Source organism: Onychostruthus taczanowskii, unplaced genomic scaffold (assembly GCF_017590055.1).
Source record: "Onychostruthus taczanowskii isolate IOZ18803 unplaced genomic scaffold, ASM1759005v1 scaffold42, whole genome shotgun sequence".
NCBI classification, from domain to species: Eukaryota; Metazoa; Chordata; class Aves; order Passeriformes; family Passeridae; genus Onychostruthus; species Onychostruthus taczanowskii.
In genome coordinates, this window is record NW_024501682.1 from 219,425 (window position 1) to 235,885 (window position 16,461).

General features: G+C 47.8%; 1 protein-coding gene across 1 annotated transcript in view; it reads right to left on the reverse strand.

Annotated features, from left to right (window-relative positions):
- VASH2 (vasohibin 2) overlaps positions 1 to 16,461 on the reverse strand; it is a 35,611-nt gene that overhangs the window by 5,151 nt on the left and 13,999 nt on the right. Inside the window, exons 4-6 of the mRNA XM_041413537.1 lie at positions 13,769 to 13,843; positions 5,127 to 5,508; positions 3,139 to 3,254 (exon numbers count right to left, since the gene is read on the reverse strand). Of these exons, the coding sequence (XP_041269471.1) occupies positions 3,139 to 3,254; positions 5,127 to 5,508; positions 13,769 to 13,843 (573 nt within the window). The remainder of the gene's footprint in view (positions 1 to 3,138; positions 3,255 to 5,126; positions 5,509 to 13,768; positions 13,844 to 16,461) is intronic.

Here is a 16,461-nt window from a genome sequence, read left to right on the forward strand (position 1 = left end):
TCGGTTTAAGTAATTCACAGAAGTGAAGGAGTCTTCACTGGTCTTTCTCACTTGTAGGAAGGGATCACACTTAAAAGAAATCACTGTAAGGTAATTTGCATTTTTCCACATTATTCCTTCCAAGCAGATGGGATTTGACTAATCAGTAAACAAGTACAAGCTGCATCCCTCAGAGCTTATGTAGGAGTCAGAGACCAGCAAGAGATGCACTGTATGAAATTTCCAGTGTCCTTCCTTTCCCCTTCTCTCCAATTTAGGGATTCTCTTCACGCCTTTTTCTCCCTCCCTTTAATTAAGGTCACAATATGGTTTTAATTAAACATGCCTGGATGGTAGTACCTTCGCTGATTATCCAGGAGAGATGGGGAGTCACTGTACACCCATGATGACATGCCTATTTCCACCCATTCACAATTGTCTGTAGCTTTTAGCTACAAACAGACTGGCCTCCATAAGTTTCAGGAAAAGACAAGACTTGGACCAGAGGCACCACAGATCCCATTCTCCTCGGCTGGCAAATGACCTTATGCCAAACATCCCTCTGAGGCCAGGGGCCTCTGCTTTACTGGCCCATCAGATCACACCTCCTGTCCAAAGTACCCTGTCCACGAGCAGGTGAGCAAGCTGTGCCCAGATGCTGGGCACACAGGATTCATGAGCTGTCTGCACTGAAGCTGCCTGATTTACACATCCTAATGTAATCCTGCCCCCTTGCACATCCATGATAAAAAAGACTAGCAGAATTTCACTTTCAGCAGCTACAGTGGGCTGGAAGCACACAAGGCCAGTGTTGCCAGACCACTCGCAAAGCATGCACGTTAAGAATCAATGTGAAATTGAAAAGAAATAGATCTGGTGAGCTGACATTTAGGAGCAGAGATTCTCCAGACTGCTGCATGACCCTCCCTTCCAAACTCATAGCAACTCTCCCAAGCCCCTCCAGCTCCAAGAACTCCTAGTGAGGATGAAACACTTCACTGCCTGTTCCAATACAGGTCTGCAATTTACTGCACCCTTCTACTTTGGGACTTCAGAGGATGGGCAAGTGGACACAGTAAAGCTTCAGATTCTCCAGCAAGACTGACACCACCCTCTATGTCTATAACCTCTGCATCCATGCAGGATCACACCAGCTGTGGGCTGAGAGCACAGGGACTGCTGCACAGCTCAGTTAACAAGCTGCAATTTGACTACACACCAGCCTCCTAGGCAGGCATGCATTGGGTATTGCATTGCCACCTGTCCTGCAATGTGCCCCACCTGCCTTGCAGCTGTATTTCCAAGCTGAAAGGCTATTGTGGGCTTGCTGGCAGCCACCACTAACATTTACCTAATAACGTTGATGGGGCAAGGATGAGAAATTAAATGTTTGTGGCTGTGAAATCCTCTTCCATCCTTAAGCACAGTTTCAGCCTTTGTCCTTCAGAAACAATCCAGCCAAGATACTCTAGTTCACACTCCATATCCTTCAGTGGGAGATTTCTCCCAGCAGGCCCATATAATTTTACTGTTGACAAAACCCAGGCTGTAATAACAGCTTGTCATCAGCAGGTGAAGCCTTTCAAATTAATGTATTATTCTGCCCCTGCCAGCTCACACTGGAGCAAAATACTTCTCTCCCCCTCCCCAGCAAGCTCAAGAAAGCTGTAATTACAGCACATGAGTAAGAGATTCACAAAGAAACAAAACAGTGTTGATAAGCACAGCCATTCTTTAGCTTGGATTCCAGCCTAAAGCCTAGCAAACCTGACTGCTTCCTATTCTGTGTGTAACACAAAGGCCTCTCACTCCATCAGGTTCTCAGAGATCCATCAATATGGAGAAGAGAATACCCCATTTCTCCTGTTGTATTTCTCACCTTATATCAACCTCTGCACGTGCTGGGATGTGTCATTCAGCTCATCCCTGACCTGGGGATGCCATTCCCCCTTCAGGGCTCACAGCTCATCACACTGCATCTGAGTCCTGCATCTTCTATCAGGGTGACCCAGGGTTTATTTTAGAGTTACATATAATTTGCTCTTGATACAGAGCAACAGAACAGAACCACTGAGCAGGTAACAAGTGCTGAAGCCACTGCAAGGCCACCTGTACACTCCCTGTCTTTCTGTCCTGGAAAAACAAAGCTGCCAAGGAGAGATCAGTCACTGCAGAGCAGCCACATGCCCAGCAGCTTTTTCAGGAAACCACCTCAACTGGAGAGTCTCCAAGCCCAGTGACACTCATTCCTCTCCAGAAATACTTCATCCACTCCACCAACTGCAGAAGCACTATCAGAAACTCAAAAATTAAACGGTTCCTCAAAGAGAATCTAGGAGGTGAAGAAGCCTGAAGCAGCTGAGCCCATTACAACTATAATTATCTATGCACTAAACAAGGAGCTCTCAGTGATGAAGCCCAAAGTACAGCATCGTGGACTGAGTGTGAATGAACATGTAAAAATAAAAGCTTGCTGTGAAATCATCTGCTGCTAACGTATCTTGAAGTTATCTTTAGAAGGTTAGTCTAATGTCTTTGTTAGCTGCTTCAAAATAAATAAATAACTGCTGAGACAGTAGTCTGGGAGCCTGTTTAAAAAGCAATGATCATAAATATGTGACTAATCTGGGTTACATATAGGCTTTCACAGTTGTCAGCTTCCTGGCATGGAGCACTACAGCTAGAACTCAGCTCTTCCACATCTAAGGTAGGGGAGTGCCAGTGGCTGTAAAGGGTCTGTGCATCTGGAAGCACAGTTTTATCCATTTAGAGGTATTGCATCCATCCCTCCCCACACAGCTGAAGAACAACTCTTAGCTATGACACACATGGAAAGCAGCCTGGGTTTTTTCTGAGCTGATTAAAATCAAAGAATACAATTCAAGTGATGTTGTCACTTTGGAAAAACAAGTTTACTTTTCCCCTGTCTCTGTACACTGCACAGTGCAAGGACTCTGCACGAAAGGGGCCATCAGGCAGCAGGAAGCACAGCAATGCCAGGACATCAGCAGTGCCAGCAGCTTCTGGAGCCTCTCTGGTAACAAAGGCACCTGGTGCCGTTTTCCTGTACGTGCCAGTGATCACGGAAGTTTTGTACAGCAAAGTAACATCAGCAGCCTTCCCCTGTGCCCCAGCAGGAATGGTGGCAGGAATACTCACGATTTATCTCTCCTGCAAGCCCGTCTCTGAGGGCTACCTTGCCTCCGGCGAGGGGACAGCGACTTCCCCCGGGGTCTCTCCTTCATTGGAGAATGGGCACTTGAGGGTTTCAGAATCTGTGAGAGATGGGGGAGGGAAGGAAGTGGCCTTCAATAAAGGCAATGATTCACTGCAAATAAAAATTTAAAATAAAGGGCCTCATACAGTAGCAGGGATGGCACACAAAGAGCCTTCAGTCCCTTGGGACTTATTCAAACCCTGCCCAGGTTAAGAGGAACTCAAAGCTGTTATCATGCGATAGCTGTTCAGGGGCCCTCTGCAAGAATTAGTTGGTGTCACCAGTTCAGTTCCCAGCTGAATACTGTCTCATCCACAGCTTTCTTCAGAGCTGCCAACAGCAATAGATAAGAAAAATGGCTTTGAGCCTCAGCTGAAAGAAACTTAGGCAGCCAAATCGCCCTCTCCAGCTTTTCTCTCAACAAACAGAGGTGACCATCTCTTAGGCTGACAGCTGAACTCTGACAGTGAGGTTTTTCAGTAGGTCTCCAACTTGCCCCCATCCTCCAGGCCCTCCAACATCAGAGGGCCATCAGCATTACACTCACACTCTGGACTGCTTTTAAGACCTGATCCTCCAAACTCAACCCACTCACAAAGAAGCCCTCTGAATTCTGTAGTAACTCGAGGGAAAGATCAGATGCACGACCTTCAGTCTAGAAGGGTTCAGGGTGCTGACCCTGAGGCACTCACAGTGTGGACAACACCCAGGACATCACAGGACAACACCCAGTGTCACAACTCAGTGCACACAGAGAGCTGGTCCCTCTATCAAAAACAAGTACAAAATTCAGTAAGTCATCCACCTATGTGAACTTCTTCAACTCAAGCCTGCTTCAGCTGTTTGCTCTCTGGATAGTATTAAAAGCGCATGAATAGAGAAGAAGGAAAAAACCCAAACTTAATTACATCAGTAATCAAGGCCATATGCTTAAGGTGATAGCACGGTACAAGGTGACCCTCAAAACTCCTTGGCAGGGCAGGAGAGATGGCAGCAGAACATAGGGGCTATGATGCCACTGGCAAGGCTCACCCCAAGGTCAGGGCAAGGGGGTAGGTGCCTCCGCCAAAAAGGCACGTGGCTGCTACGTAGGAGCCGTCCTTTAGCAGGGAAGGGGACGAGAACCCAGAATAACTTGGACACGATGCCACATACCTCTGCACAAGAGCCAGACCCGTACTTAGCAACACACCTGCTCTGCTCTCACTGCTGGCAGCCAGCTGGACAGGCACCAAATCTGCTTCCACTGTGACCACAAACAGCTCCTCACCCATGCCAGGCTCAGAGGCACTGTCAGGGACACCCCTCATCCCCAAGGGCAGCCAAACCCTCCAGATCCCTGGCAGCCTGCCTTGTCTCCCCGTTGTTTCCCAATGAGCTCTTCAGTCCAACCAGCCAGCAGGGAAGTCTCTCAGGGAGTCACTTTACTCGCCTTTCCCACATAACTTACTCTGTGATTTAGCTGAGGGTAGCAGACATCAGCCCCCTGGCATGTCCTGCAAGGAGAGGCAGCCACTGACACAGATGTCCCATGGCACCTCCTGCAGCTCAGGTAGAAAACACAGACCCCCCTACCTGCAACCGGGCCACTCTTCCCAGCAGTTCCAGCCCAGCCATGCTGATTCTTCCCAGTCACCTTCTTCTGGAGTCACTGAGGAAAGCAAACTGGGCAACAGCTCCCTGATAGCCAGGAACAAGTATGGGTTCAAGTGTTTCCCAGGCTAAAGGGGAAATCCTTCAACTAAATAGCTGTAAGGCCTCGAAAGCACACCAAAAATCCTGGGAAGCAGCACCAAGAGAGATGCAAGCACCCACCCAGCACACCTGATACCTGCATGATCTCAGGCTGACACACACCAAGATCCATCTCCGCAGGATGGGACAAGGCACAGGTGCCTCCTGAGCCCAACACCCAGGTGCATGGACCTACCTTCATCCTCATATCCCTGGCAAACTTCTCCAGCTCCTTTCTGACTTCTGTGCGCATCATTTTGGACACGTTGAGGACCAGCTGTTTCCACTCGATGGGCTGGAAGCTGTGCGGCTCGTGTGGGACGTACAACCCGATTTTGACTTTTTTGACTGAATGCAAGTACTTTTTATAGGAGTCTTCGAATTCGAAGATGAGGTCGCTCAGAGTTCGGTAAGTGAGAGGTTTGTCCATCAGGTCTGATCGCCTGCTCATGCCCAGCGAGCCGTAGCGGCCGTTGCAGTAAATCCCAAGCACCACGTGATGAAAATAGTTCCCTGAGAAGTGGGTTTTAAAGCTGATGGGGAATCGTTCCACGGAGGGCTGCCCGTTTGTTAAGTAGCTGGGGTGCACTGCATCAAGGCAACAACAGTGCTGGGAAAGCAGCAGGTACAATTACACCTGTGAGACATCTTCAGCAGGTTTGGGGTTCTTACTTGCCAGGGCAAAGGGCTTTCCTGTAAACACAAACTTATTCTCGTTGTGCCCAGATACAGCCAGTGCTGCCAAAGCCCATTTCACTGCTTGGAAAATAAGATACAATGGTTCAGATGGGGAAGGGCATGATTCTTAATCACACTTAGGGAAAAGATAAAAACCACAGCACTGTTCAGGTCAGCACACCCAAAGAGAGACTACCCTCCCTAGATCTAGTTTGATACCTACATCAAACTCCCACGCTTCCAAAGGGAAAAGCGTTTACCTCCCTTTCTTGAGGGTTTGATACAACTTAGTTCACTGAACCTCATTTTCTCATGTCTTCAAATAGTACCAAGAAATTTGGATTTATTCCTCACCAAGATGACAGTCTGCCTTTCCTTCTGTAAACTGGTCCTCGACATTGCCACTCCTCATATAGTGTTTTAGCATGTTACCCTTGAAACACACTGCTGAGAAGAACCAAAGGAAAGGTCCAATAATTAATTAGATAAGCACAGAGGCATGGTCAGAAACAATGCTCTTAAAAAGAAAACCCTGTCCCTGGAATCGCTGACTGGCCATTTCAAAGGCACCACGTGCAGAGGCCAGGACCGAGCTACATGCAGCTCACCTCCTAGGGAGGCTGCTGGCCCATGCCAGGGAAAGGACAGGCTGAGAATCCCTCACACAAGCAGCTTTGCGTCAGCACCTACGTTGCACGCAGCTCCCTGCTGCTAATCCTGGGACAGCTGAAACTCACCCTGGCTCCACGTGCTGGCACCTGGCCCCTGGGACAGCAGGTGCCCTTCCCCTCTGCAGCTGAGGCTCCCACCCACACGCCTGGGGGATGGAGGAGGGATGACCAGAAAAGGCTGTAGCAAAGCTCTCCAGCCTGGGGTTACTCCAGCCAGAGGCACCAGCTGTAACCTTGGAGCCATCCTTTGAGTCAGCTGGTCATGGTGCTGCCACTACAAAATAGACCAGCCCAAAAGGCAGCACTGCCAGGATAGCGTCGGGGCATCCTGACAGATGGAGGAGTGGGCTCGGTTCCCACTGAAGCTGCAGGAACCTGCTTTGTCCAGGATTCTGCTCTGGGGATCGCCAATATCCCCTCTTCTCCCTACCTCATGCCCAAAAAGGAGGTATTTAACAGCAGTGAAACAAAAGCCACCACAGAGCTGAGATATCCTGGGATGTTATTGTGACCAGCCTTCCTCCCCTGCCTCCACAGCACGGCTGCCAGACAGCTGCTGGGAAACTGAGAGCACAAAAAAGCCTTTGTATAAAGACTGTAAAACACAATTTGGGCTCCGTTCTGGCTCTGCCCAGCTTGATATGCCACCACCTCACCACCAGTGTGGCTTCCTGGGATGCTGACCCCTGCCTGCACCCCACATTTCAACTCTTTGTTCCATAGTTTGCGTGAAAAGCATCCAGTGGCTCTCATCTCTCTCTAAACCATTTTCTCAGGGGGATATTTCACCCAGTGTTTGTTGAATTTCACAAATTCAAACTTTTGGCTTCTGGGTAAATGCAACTAATAAGAGATTCATGAACTGCCCAGAATCTGAAGTCAAGAGCAAGGAGTTTCACAAACAAACCAAAATAAAAACAAACAAAAAAAAAAACCCACAGGCAAGAAAAACACATTGACACAACTTTCAGAACAGTCACAGGGAAGATTTTCAGTTCCATGTCAAACATGTTTAGCTGTATTCAGTGCTCGATGTCATCAGCTTTAGCAGCCTGGAGAAAATGTGTTAAAGGGTAAAGGAACAGACAACACTGTGGGCTCAGCTCACACTGCACTTCACTGGCTGTATGACCATGAGTGTGGAAGACTGTGCACAGCAGAGCACAGACCTCCCTACCACACACATCTGTCACCCAGCCAAGGCCACATGCACCCACCTCCTGCCCCACTGCCATCAAACACAGACACCCTGCAGTGACTGTCAAAGCCTGCCCCAACATCACCTATGCAGAACAGAAACAGCTCTATTTGCCTTAGATGGTCTCACTGGATCACTGCTGCTTAGGACTAGCTTCTCCAAGAAAATTGCCCTCATCCCACCATCAGTAGATGACTTATTAATAAAGATTATAAATATACTGCAAGGGCAGAATGGGGCCCAGCGCCGTTATGTCAACTGGAAAACTCAGCACACACTCACCTCATTTAAAAGGTCACCTTGCTTTGGGCCTTAAAAGGTGCATCCTGTGTACATCAAAGTCGTGCTACAATAATTTGTGTCCTACAGACCAATTCCTGCAAAAGCCCATTGTATTTATCATTCTGTGTAGCTGAAAAAGCACTACCTTTTATTAACACCTGTGAAGCTTTCAAACATCATCACTATTTTTCCCCCTCATTATGAAAGGGTTTTCAGTCTGCTCCCCAAGTGCCTTTCTGTTAAGCCCATACAAAGCTTTGGTGGCCACCTGCCACATATACACACTTCTGCCACAAGGGCTCAGAGAAGTTGCAATTTAATCTCATTAAATACTTAGTAGGAGTAAAAGAATCTTTTCAGGGCAGAAATTACCCACCATCAAATAACCCAGCAACAACTGCTGTGGAAATTAACCTTTAGGGTACAGGTTGCTTCTGCTGAGGGACTGGTTAATGAGAGTCCCCACCCGAGATGAAATACACAGCAAATGGGCTGGAAAGGCACGTCAGATCTTCCCCTCTGTCCATGCATCATTATTATAGCTTTCCTTTCTGCTCTGCCCAAGGAGACTGTATTGTGGCAAACAAAAGGCAAGCACATAGCAATGCTGCAGCTGTAATCACACTTCTGAGCTGGGACTGTAACTGCAGGATGGAGAGTCAGGGAGTGAATTATATGTCACAATAGAGAAGCAGTGTAGAGGGCAAAAGCAGCTGCAGCAAAGCTCAGTGGCCTCCTAATCCTGGGTCTTCTTGACAATCAAGATGCTGGAGCCAGGCTCTTCTCAGTGGTGCCAACCAACAGAAGAGGCAGCAGAAACTGAAGCACAAGAAGCTCACAGGTCAGGCACAAGAGAGTCCTAGCAAATTGGTAACATCAGCCCAGCCACTAGAGGGATTCTGCAGGGCTTCATCCTCAGCCCAGTCTCTTCAACATCTTCATTATAACATGGACACAGAACTCAAAGGAAGTTTGGGGACAGCACCAAACTGAGAAGAGCTGTTGACTCTTTCATGGGCAGAGAGGTGCTGCAGAGAGACCTCAACAAATTGGAGAGATGGGGAACCACCAACCACACAAGGTTTAACAAGAGCAAGTGCTGGAATCCATACCTAAAAGGGGCAGTGCTTTGTGCTTAAGAGCCCAGCAAGGGTGTTTTGCTGAAGTCTGGTCAAGATGAGCACAGAAAACTACAGGATGTCTGGTTCTCCCCTCTCCCATGGGCTGCGGCCATGAGCAAGTGCCACTGGGCAGCAGCAAGCTGGAGGGATGGCAGCAGGCTGGGGAGCAAGGAAGCACTTCTAGTTCTTAGCAATGCTGAAGCTGCTAGCACAGAGCAGCATGTGAAGCAGGAGAAAAATAAATCTCCAAACCATCAATAAGGCTTCAGTAAAACCAGAAGAGCTGGTTTTCCAAGCAACTGCTCAGAGGGCCCCCAACCAGCAGCAATAAACACTTAGAGAGGTTTCCAGCTGGAGTCAGATAGCATTTCCCATGGACTTGGGATTGCTTACTGTGAGGCAGAGTGCTACTGAGCCCACAGCTGGATGCTGTCTACACAGAGGGCCCAGAGTTCCCCCTGGCAGCTCCAGGCTCCATGTAGAAAAGGCTCAAGCAGCTGGTTCAGCTTCCCAAAGTGGGACTGCCAGGGTGACATCCCTTAGATTGAGAAACCTACTCTCCAGTGCCCGGCTACAGCGAGAGGTGGGACTATCTAAAGATTAGACCATAACAATGTAAGCAACTAAAAGCACTCTCTCAGCTCTTCTCAGCCCCCCCAGAGGCTGTAGACATTCACCACCACCTTCCTTTCCCATATTTCAGTCAGCAAGTTGTCAAGATGCAGACAAGCATGCAGGAGGCAAAGAAGAGCACTACACAGATATCAATATCCTGCAATGACTGCAAGAAGCTCTCCCCCTTACTGAAAACCCTCACTTCCAGCCCAGGGATGCACCTTCTGGCCTGGAGAAGATGGATGCACCCAGGTCCCCAGTGGTGATAAACATCATTCATGGATTGCATCCACAGACGGAACAGTGCATAATTTCTCACTCCTGAGACACTTTTGCTCTTCTCTTCTTGTTTAATGATATTATTGGCCAGGGGCTCTAATACCCTGTGTGGGTCTAAGTATTACCTCACATGAACTGGGAGAAGGATGCTGAAGGCAACAGGAGTGATTTATGTGATTTATGCTCAGCCAATGCAGACACACTCCCCAAGACTCCCCAAGGAGGGCTGCAGTGTGCAGCTTCCCTCTCCCTCTCTGATATTTTGCTCTCCACGTTTTAATAAAGTGAATGCAGTGCAGATAAAATTCCCTTGGCACTTTCTGGTTTACTATTCCCTTTCATGAGCTCAAATCAATTGGATCTTTGCTCAGAAAGAGTGGGCTGAACGCACCATTACTCAGCTGATTTACAACTGAACTGAGAAATGCCCTGGGGAAGACAGCAGGAGGAATGCTTCTGGTTAGGCACTGACAAGCAGATCATGTAAGCACAGAGATATGAAGCCAGTTCAGACAGCTACACAGAGAAAAAGAGCTGTGCAGACTGCTGCAAAATAATACTGGAAGATCTGTTTGAGCTTTCGGTCACCTCAGAGCAGCTGCTTCCTTGGTGTGTGCAGACAGGGTAGCTCAGTACTTTACCTCACTGCCCTATAAAAATGTTCCAAGATCAAGTGCATAGGCAATTATGCCAAACTTAATTCTGCACAAAGAGGGATTATAGAAGCATTTTATAAGAAGTCACACAGTAAAAGGCAATTGCACAAGCCAGCGAGCAGCTCAATTAAAGCAACATCTCGCTAAGCCGGCCTTTGAAGGAAGGCTCACACCAAGGGGCCGTCGGAGTGGGCTGTGCTTTTTCAGTATCCAAGCAACTCAAGGCCTGCCAGCACACAGATTACAGCAGTACCTTATTTCCAGATACATGGAATGGAACCAGAGGTTAACGCACACACAGGGCTGCTCAGCTCAGGCTGGTGTGAAGGCACTGGCTGGGAACTCAGGAGAGGGTAAGCACATCTTCACTGGAAAACACCTGACCTTGGAACGCTGTTGGCCTCACCATGTCTGCATCCAGAGGGCAATGCCAAAGATCAAAATCTCATGGCTGCCAAAAAAAAAAAGCAAACTTCCCAACATGCCATGCCAATGATGCCTCCCAAAACCCCTCATGCTGCACAGGTATAACAGCACTGCAAGGTTCCCTATTGGCACAGCCTCCATACCAGCCACTTCCCAGACACAAATTCAGGTGGCCCACCCACTCACCACTGCTACACTCTTTGTGTACCCACACCTCAAGCAAAATACCTGGGGCTCATAGTACATGAATCTTGTAAACCTAAATGCATCTGTTCCTGAACCACCAGCCAGCAGACAGTCCCTGCTCCCAGAGAGATACTTCCAAGACTAGGTCCTAGAAAGACAAGCCTGTCCCATACAGTCCCCTGGCTAAAATTTCTCTTTAAAAAAAAAAAAAAAGGTTTGCCTTAAGTTTGGGGTTTTTTACTTAGCATCTAGAGACAGAAAAATCCATACACGTCTTAACTCTGAAGAGACTTCAAATGACAACAAATAGTACAAAATACAGCTTTCGACTATTTTGCTTCCTTCACTTCTCAAAAAAAAAAAACCAAACCAAAACCACCAAACTGAACCCACAAGTCAGGTTTGAGGCACACAAAAAACCCAGCAACAACACTTTCAGGTTATCACAGTTATCCATAGGCCACTAATCAGCCTTTGCTCCTGTGATATGTAGAATAATCGTTCACTGCTAGAAATACACCACTGCAGGCCACATTGACTCTGCAGAGGGGCATCAACTCCACCTGGGGATTATTTCCCCCATTCCAATAGTTTAGGGCATAACCCTGACACAAGGGCAAGCATAACAGGCCCACTGACATCACTTTAAGGGAAATCAGTTAACAAAAACTTTTTGGGCTTCAGGAAACCTTTCAATGCTGTGACTCCCAGTGTTCTCCTGGACAAAATATCCAGCACACAGCTAGAGAAATACATAACACCATGGGTAAGCAACAGGCTCACAGGTCAGACACAAAGGGTTACAGCAAATGGGATTACACCAGGCTGGGAACCACTCACTAGTGGAGTTCCACAGGGCTCCATTTTAAGGCCAGTTCAACATCTTCACAAGTTATTTGGATGCAAGACTCAAAGGTATGCTTAGTAAGTTTGCTGATGACACAAAATTGGGAAGAGCTGCTGACTCTCTCAAGGGCAGAGAGGCCCTGCACACAGACCTTGACATTGGAAAGCCAGGTGATGTCCAACCTATGAAGTTTAACAAGGGAAGTGTCAGATTCTGCATCTGGGACAGGGCACACCCAGTTGTGTGGATAGACTGGGGAATGAGAGGCTGGAGAAGAGCACCACAGAGAGGGAACATGAGTCAGCAGTGCCCTGGCAGCCAGGAGAGCCAACCATGTCATGGGGGGCATCAGGCACAGCACTGCCAGCCGGGTAAGGGAGGAGACTGTCCCACTCTGCTGTGCACTGGGGCAGCCTCACTTCCAGCGCTGGGGGCAGTTCTGGGTGCCACAATATAAAAAAGGATATAAATCTATTAGAGAGCATCCCAAAGAGGGCAATGAAGATGGTCCTTGAGGGGAAGCCATACAAGGAGTGGCTGAGGTCACCTGGCTTGTTCAGCTTGAAGGAGACTGAGGGGAGACCTCATTGCAGTTACAACTTCCTCCAGAGGTGAAGAGGAGGGGCAGGCACTGATCTCTGCTCTGTGGTGCCCAGTGACAGGACCCAGGGGAATGGCCTGAAGCTGTGTCAGGAAGGTTTAGGTTGGATACTAGGGAAGGGTTCTTCACCCAGAAGAAGGTTGGGTACTGGAACAGGCTCCCCAGGGAAGCAGTCACAGCACCAGGCAGCCTGACAGAGTTCAAAAAGGATTTGGACAACACAGGGCCTGAACTTCCATGGTTTTTGTGGGTGTCTTCCAACTCAGGATATTCTATGATCTCTCCTTCTGGAAGGGCTTTGAGTCTCTTGTTGACATGAAGCCCCCAGGACCCCAATCCCTCCAGCTCATGCAAAGCTTGTCAGTATTCCCAGGGGAAACCCTGTCAGCCAGAGCGACCTCTCAGAGTCCAGTCCGAGGCCTAACCCTGGCACACATTGCTCAACCCATCCCCTTCCCACTCCTCAGCAGCCATGGATTCTCACAGGCACTACCTGCCAGGCTCTGCCAGCTCCCTCTCCCACGGGAGGGGGCAGCAGCAGCCAGCAAAACGCTGCAGAGACATACCAGGAGATGGTTTGCTTCGGGGCTTATTTTTAGTTGGGATTTGTTTTAAGTGAAACTTAATCATTTCTGACAAGATGTGTCTGGCAACCTGTTCCTGCAGCCCTGTCTTGCCCTCCTCCAGTGTTTTAGGATGGTGTAGGTTGATTTATCAGTGACAGCACCAGAGGAAGGAGAAGCAAGTCAGTGTCTAAATGACTGAAGACTGAGTAGGAAGCAAGCATTATGTTAAGGGGAAGCTCAAATGTTTAACTGTAAAACACATGTTTTTGCACAAAGCACTGCTGTGGGTTCAGAGGCAAAAGCTAATATGACTTGGCCATGTAAACACCAGACAAATACAGAACAGAACCCACCTCCTCGGGTGTTACCAAGCTCCAACAACAACCAACAGAGAAATGCTAAAAAAGAAAACAAGGATTGTGTAGACAGGTACTTATCTGGGCACTTTGGGTCAGATCCTGGCATTATGCAGAATACCAGGGCAGGAGGCAAAGTCTGCATGGCCAAATCACAACACTGGTGATCTGGCACACAGCATCCCAACTCCCACCTACAATCCAAGGCAACTCAGCAACTTGGTGATGAATACCAGGGCAGCTCCCCAAGCTGCTGGCACTCACCTTTGGCTGCAACCCTCTCAAACACCATCTGTGAGGGGCAATGTATTCAACAGAGCTGCAGTGGAAAAAGTCACAGGCACGTGAAAGGATACATCCCCAGGATAACTGCTTCAAGGCATTTGATAGGTAAGGACTCCCTGGTCATTTCTTTTGCTGTCTCCATTAACCTAGAACAGAAACAAAACAGTTTTCAGTCCTTCCAGCTAGAGCAATTGACAGGAATCAAAAGGTCCTCTCATACACCAAGAGCCAGGCATCTCCAGTTCTTATCTCAGCAAGAGCTGGGGAACTTGATTCTCCCCTTCAGTGACTTGTTGGAGTCCTGTTAACTTCTGGAGGATGACTGAGGGGAAAAAAAAAGAAAGAGGAAAAAAAATATATTGAAGGTACATGGAAGGAATGCAGTCCTCTCTACATCTTACAGCAACTCCCTGAGCATCACCGCAGACTGTTACACAAAGCCCCGCTGAACTGCACGAGCTGGCAATCATGGAAATCCCAGAGCAGGACTGAGTTTAGCTTATTTTCAAAATAACCCTGGCTCTCCTCTGCAGGAAAGACAAACAAAGCAGAAGAGAAAGGATGGTTACATGGCCCCCTAAAAGCTACAGATGCCTCCATAATCCCATAGCTATGGCTGCAGACCAGAATTTATTGGCTTTTTATCAAAGCCTGCTCTGCAGAAAGCTCTACCAACACAGACACTTCACATCCCTGCAAACTGAGTTATTGTCTTGCTGCTGCTCCACATCTCCTGTAGCAAAATCAACACAATTTCCAGCAGGAGTGCAGGAAACTACACATGCTCAGGCTTTTGCAAGTTTCCAAAGTTTAGCTACAATCTACACACTATCTCTGGAGTACAATTATTTGACAGGGACAACACTGTGACAAGCAACCTCAGGTCAGCTGAGAAAGCTGTTGTGCCAGATTGACACTGCACTATTAACCTAATAGGTAACATTCCACAAACAGATCCTGGAAATCCTGGACAGTTTGAAAAAAAACAACAAACTGGAAGCAGCCTAAAAGAGGCCAGAAGAGTCACATCCAATGCCACACCAAAAAAATACCCCCCCAAAAAAGCACAGCTGAAAACTAAGCCAAAAGATAACTTTTATTTTGCAGTCTTCTCTATCCATATCCTTTCTCTGGGAAGAGCTTTGTAAACAGATCCCTACTCTAAGAAAATACAAGATTAAATGACAAAAATATTTGTATTAGAGAAGATTATGAAAATATGCATCTGAAACCATCAGTCTGTTTCCTCCACTTTCTGATTCACCCACTTCATGCATTTTAAACCTTGTGTTGAATGCAAGTGACAACAGAACTTCCACTGCTATTGCAGCCTGTCACAGCCATTTCGTGTCCCATTTATCCAAGTAAGAAATTATCTTTTCATTTGTAAACAACCACCCCTTACACTCTGCCTGCAGTACAGAAGACTAATTAGAGTTCGTCTGCCTCCTCCACTCTCACAATCAGGCACAGAACCCCAGAGAACTGCTGGAAGCACAGAGCAGCCCCGGGGAGGGCACACAATGGGGCCCCTTCATTGCCCACAGAGGCTCCCACTGGTCACAGCAGTGGCCACTGCACAGCCCCGTCCCTGTCTCAGAAGTGTTATGTGCAGATGAGGCATGGGAAGTATCCATAAACAAGATAATCCACTGGATTTCCTATCTTCTAACTACATGGGAGTTAAAGAAAAAAAAAAAAAAACATAAAAGAATCCGGCTGATTATGAATGCGCAGCATGAGGAAAAATGTTGAGTTGTAAAACCATTTATCTGCAAGCCATTTGGTGTGACCTACTCATGGTTAACACAGTCTGAGGGGCAGGGCCAGCATCTCCTCCTCAGACACACACAGCAGCCTGCACCTGGATCCAGGAGCTGCACTGGCACCTGGCAGCTCAGAGGTACCAATGGAGCAGGACAGTGAGGAGGGTCTGTGCGAGGCGAGCATCACCCAGGAGGCACCACCAGCTGTCAGCAAAGCAGCATTCACCTGCATTTCTGGGGCAGGCTGTGTCCTCACACACATCCACCCTGGAACCCTGGGGAGTACCCTGCAAACAGTTTGCTTTCTCTCTGCATTTCCAGCACGGACCGCAGGCTTTATGTGCGTGACCCAGTTCAAGAGCCACTGAGAGTTTTTCGTCCACTTTTAGCAAGCTTGAGTCAAAGCATGGCCTTAAACCCTGTGTTTGTATTGGAAGCAGAGCCCCTGGAGAATCCCCAAGCCACAGCTCTGCTCAAGGTAGCACAAGCCAAATCTAAATCACTCCTCACAGATTATTTTTCAGTCTGCTTTCAACTGGCTTCTCAAAAGCCTGGGAACCCACCAGCTAATCTATCCTATACTTAATCTTGCATCTTAATGTTTAAACTAAATCCTTCCCTTTTTGCAAATTAAATCACAGTGGGCATGGAGACCTTTCATCATCTCTCCTCTTGCTGCAGACATTTGTATACGCAAAAGACTGTAATCTACCCTCTCCTCTGTAAAAATGAGGAAGCAGACACTAACTTTTATTTAATTCCTCCCTCACTCCCCCTGAGGTTATGCTTTTAGGACAATGTTTGTTTTTTTCTATTTTGGAATCCCTTCAACCAACTCACTTCTCACAGTCCTTTGGCTAAGCCCACAACAGTACAAACAGACCAATTTCCTTCTGAATCCATCTTTCAGTGCATATTTGCAACCAAGCCAGCATGCTGCTGACTTTTCCCTGCTGGCCCACATTGAATGGGGTTCTGGTGGCTTTTTGTGGGTTTTG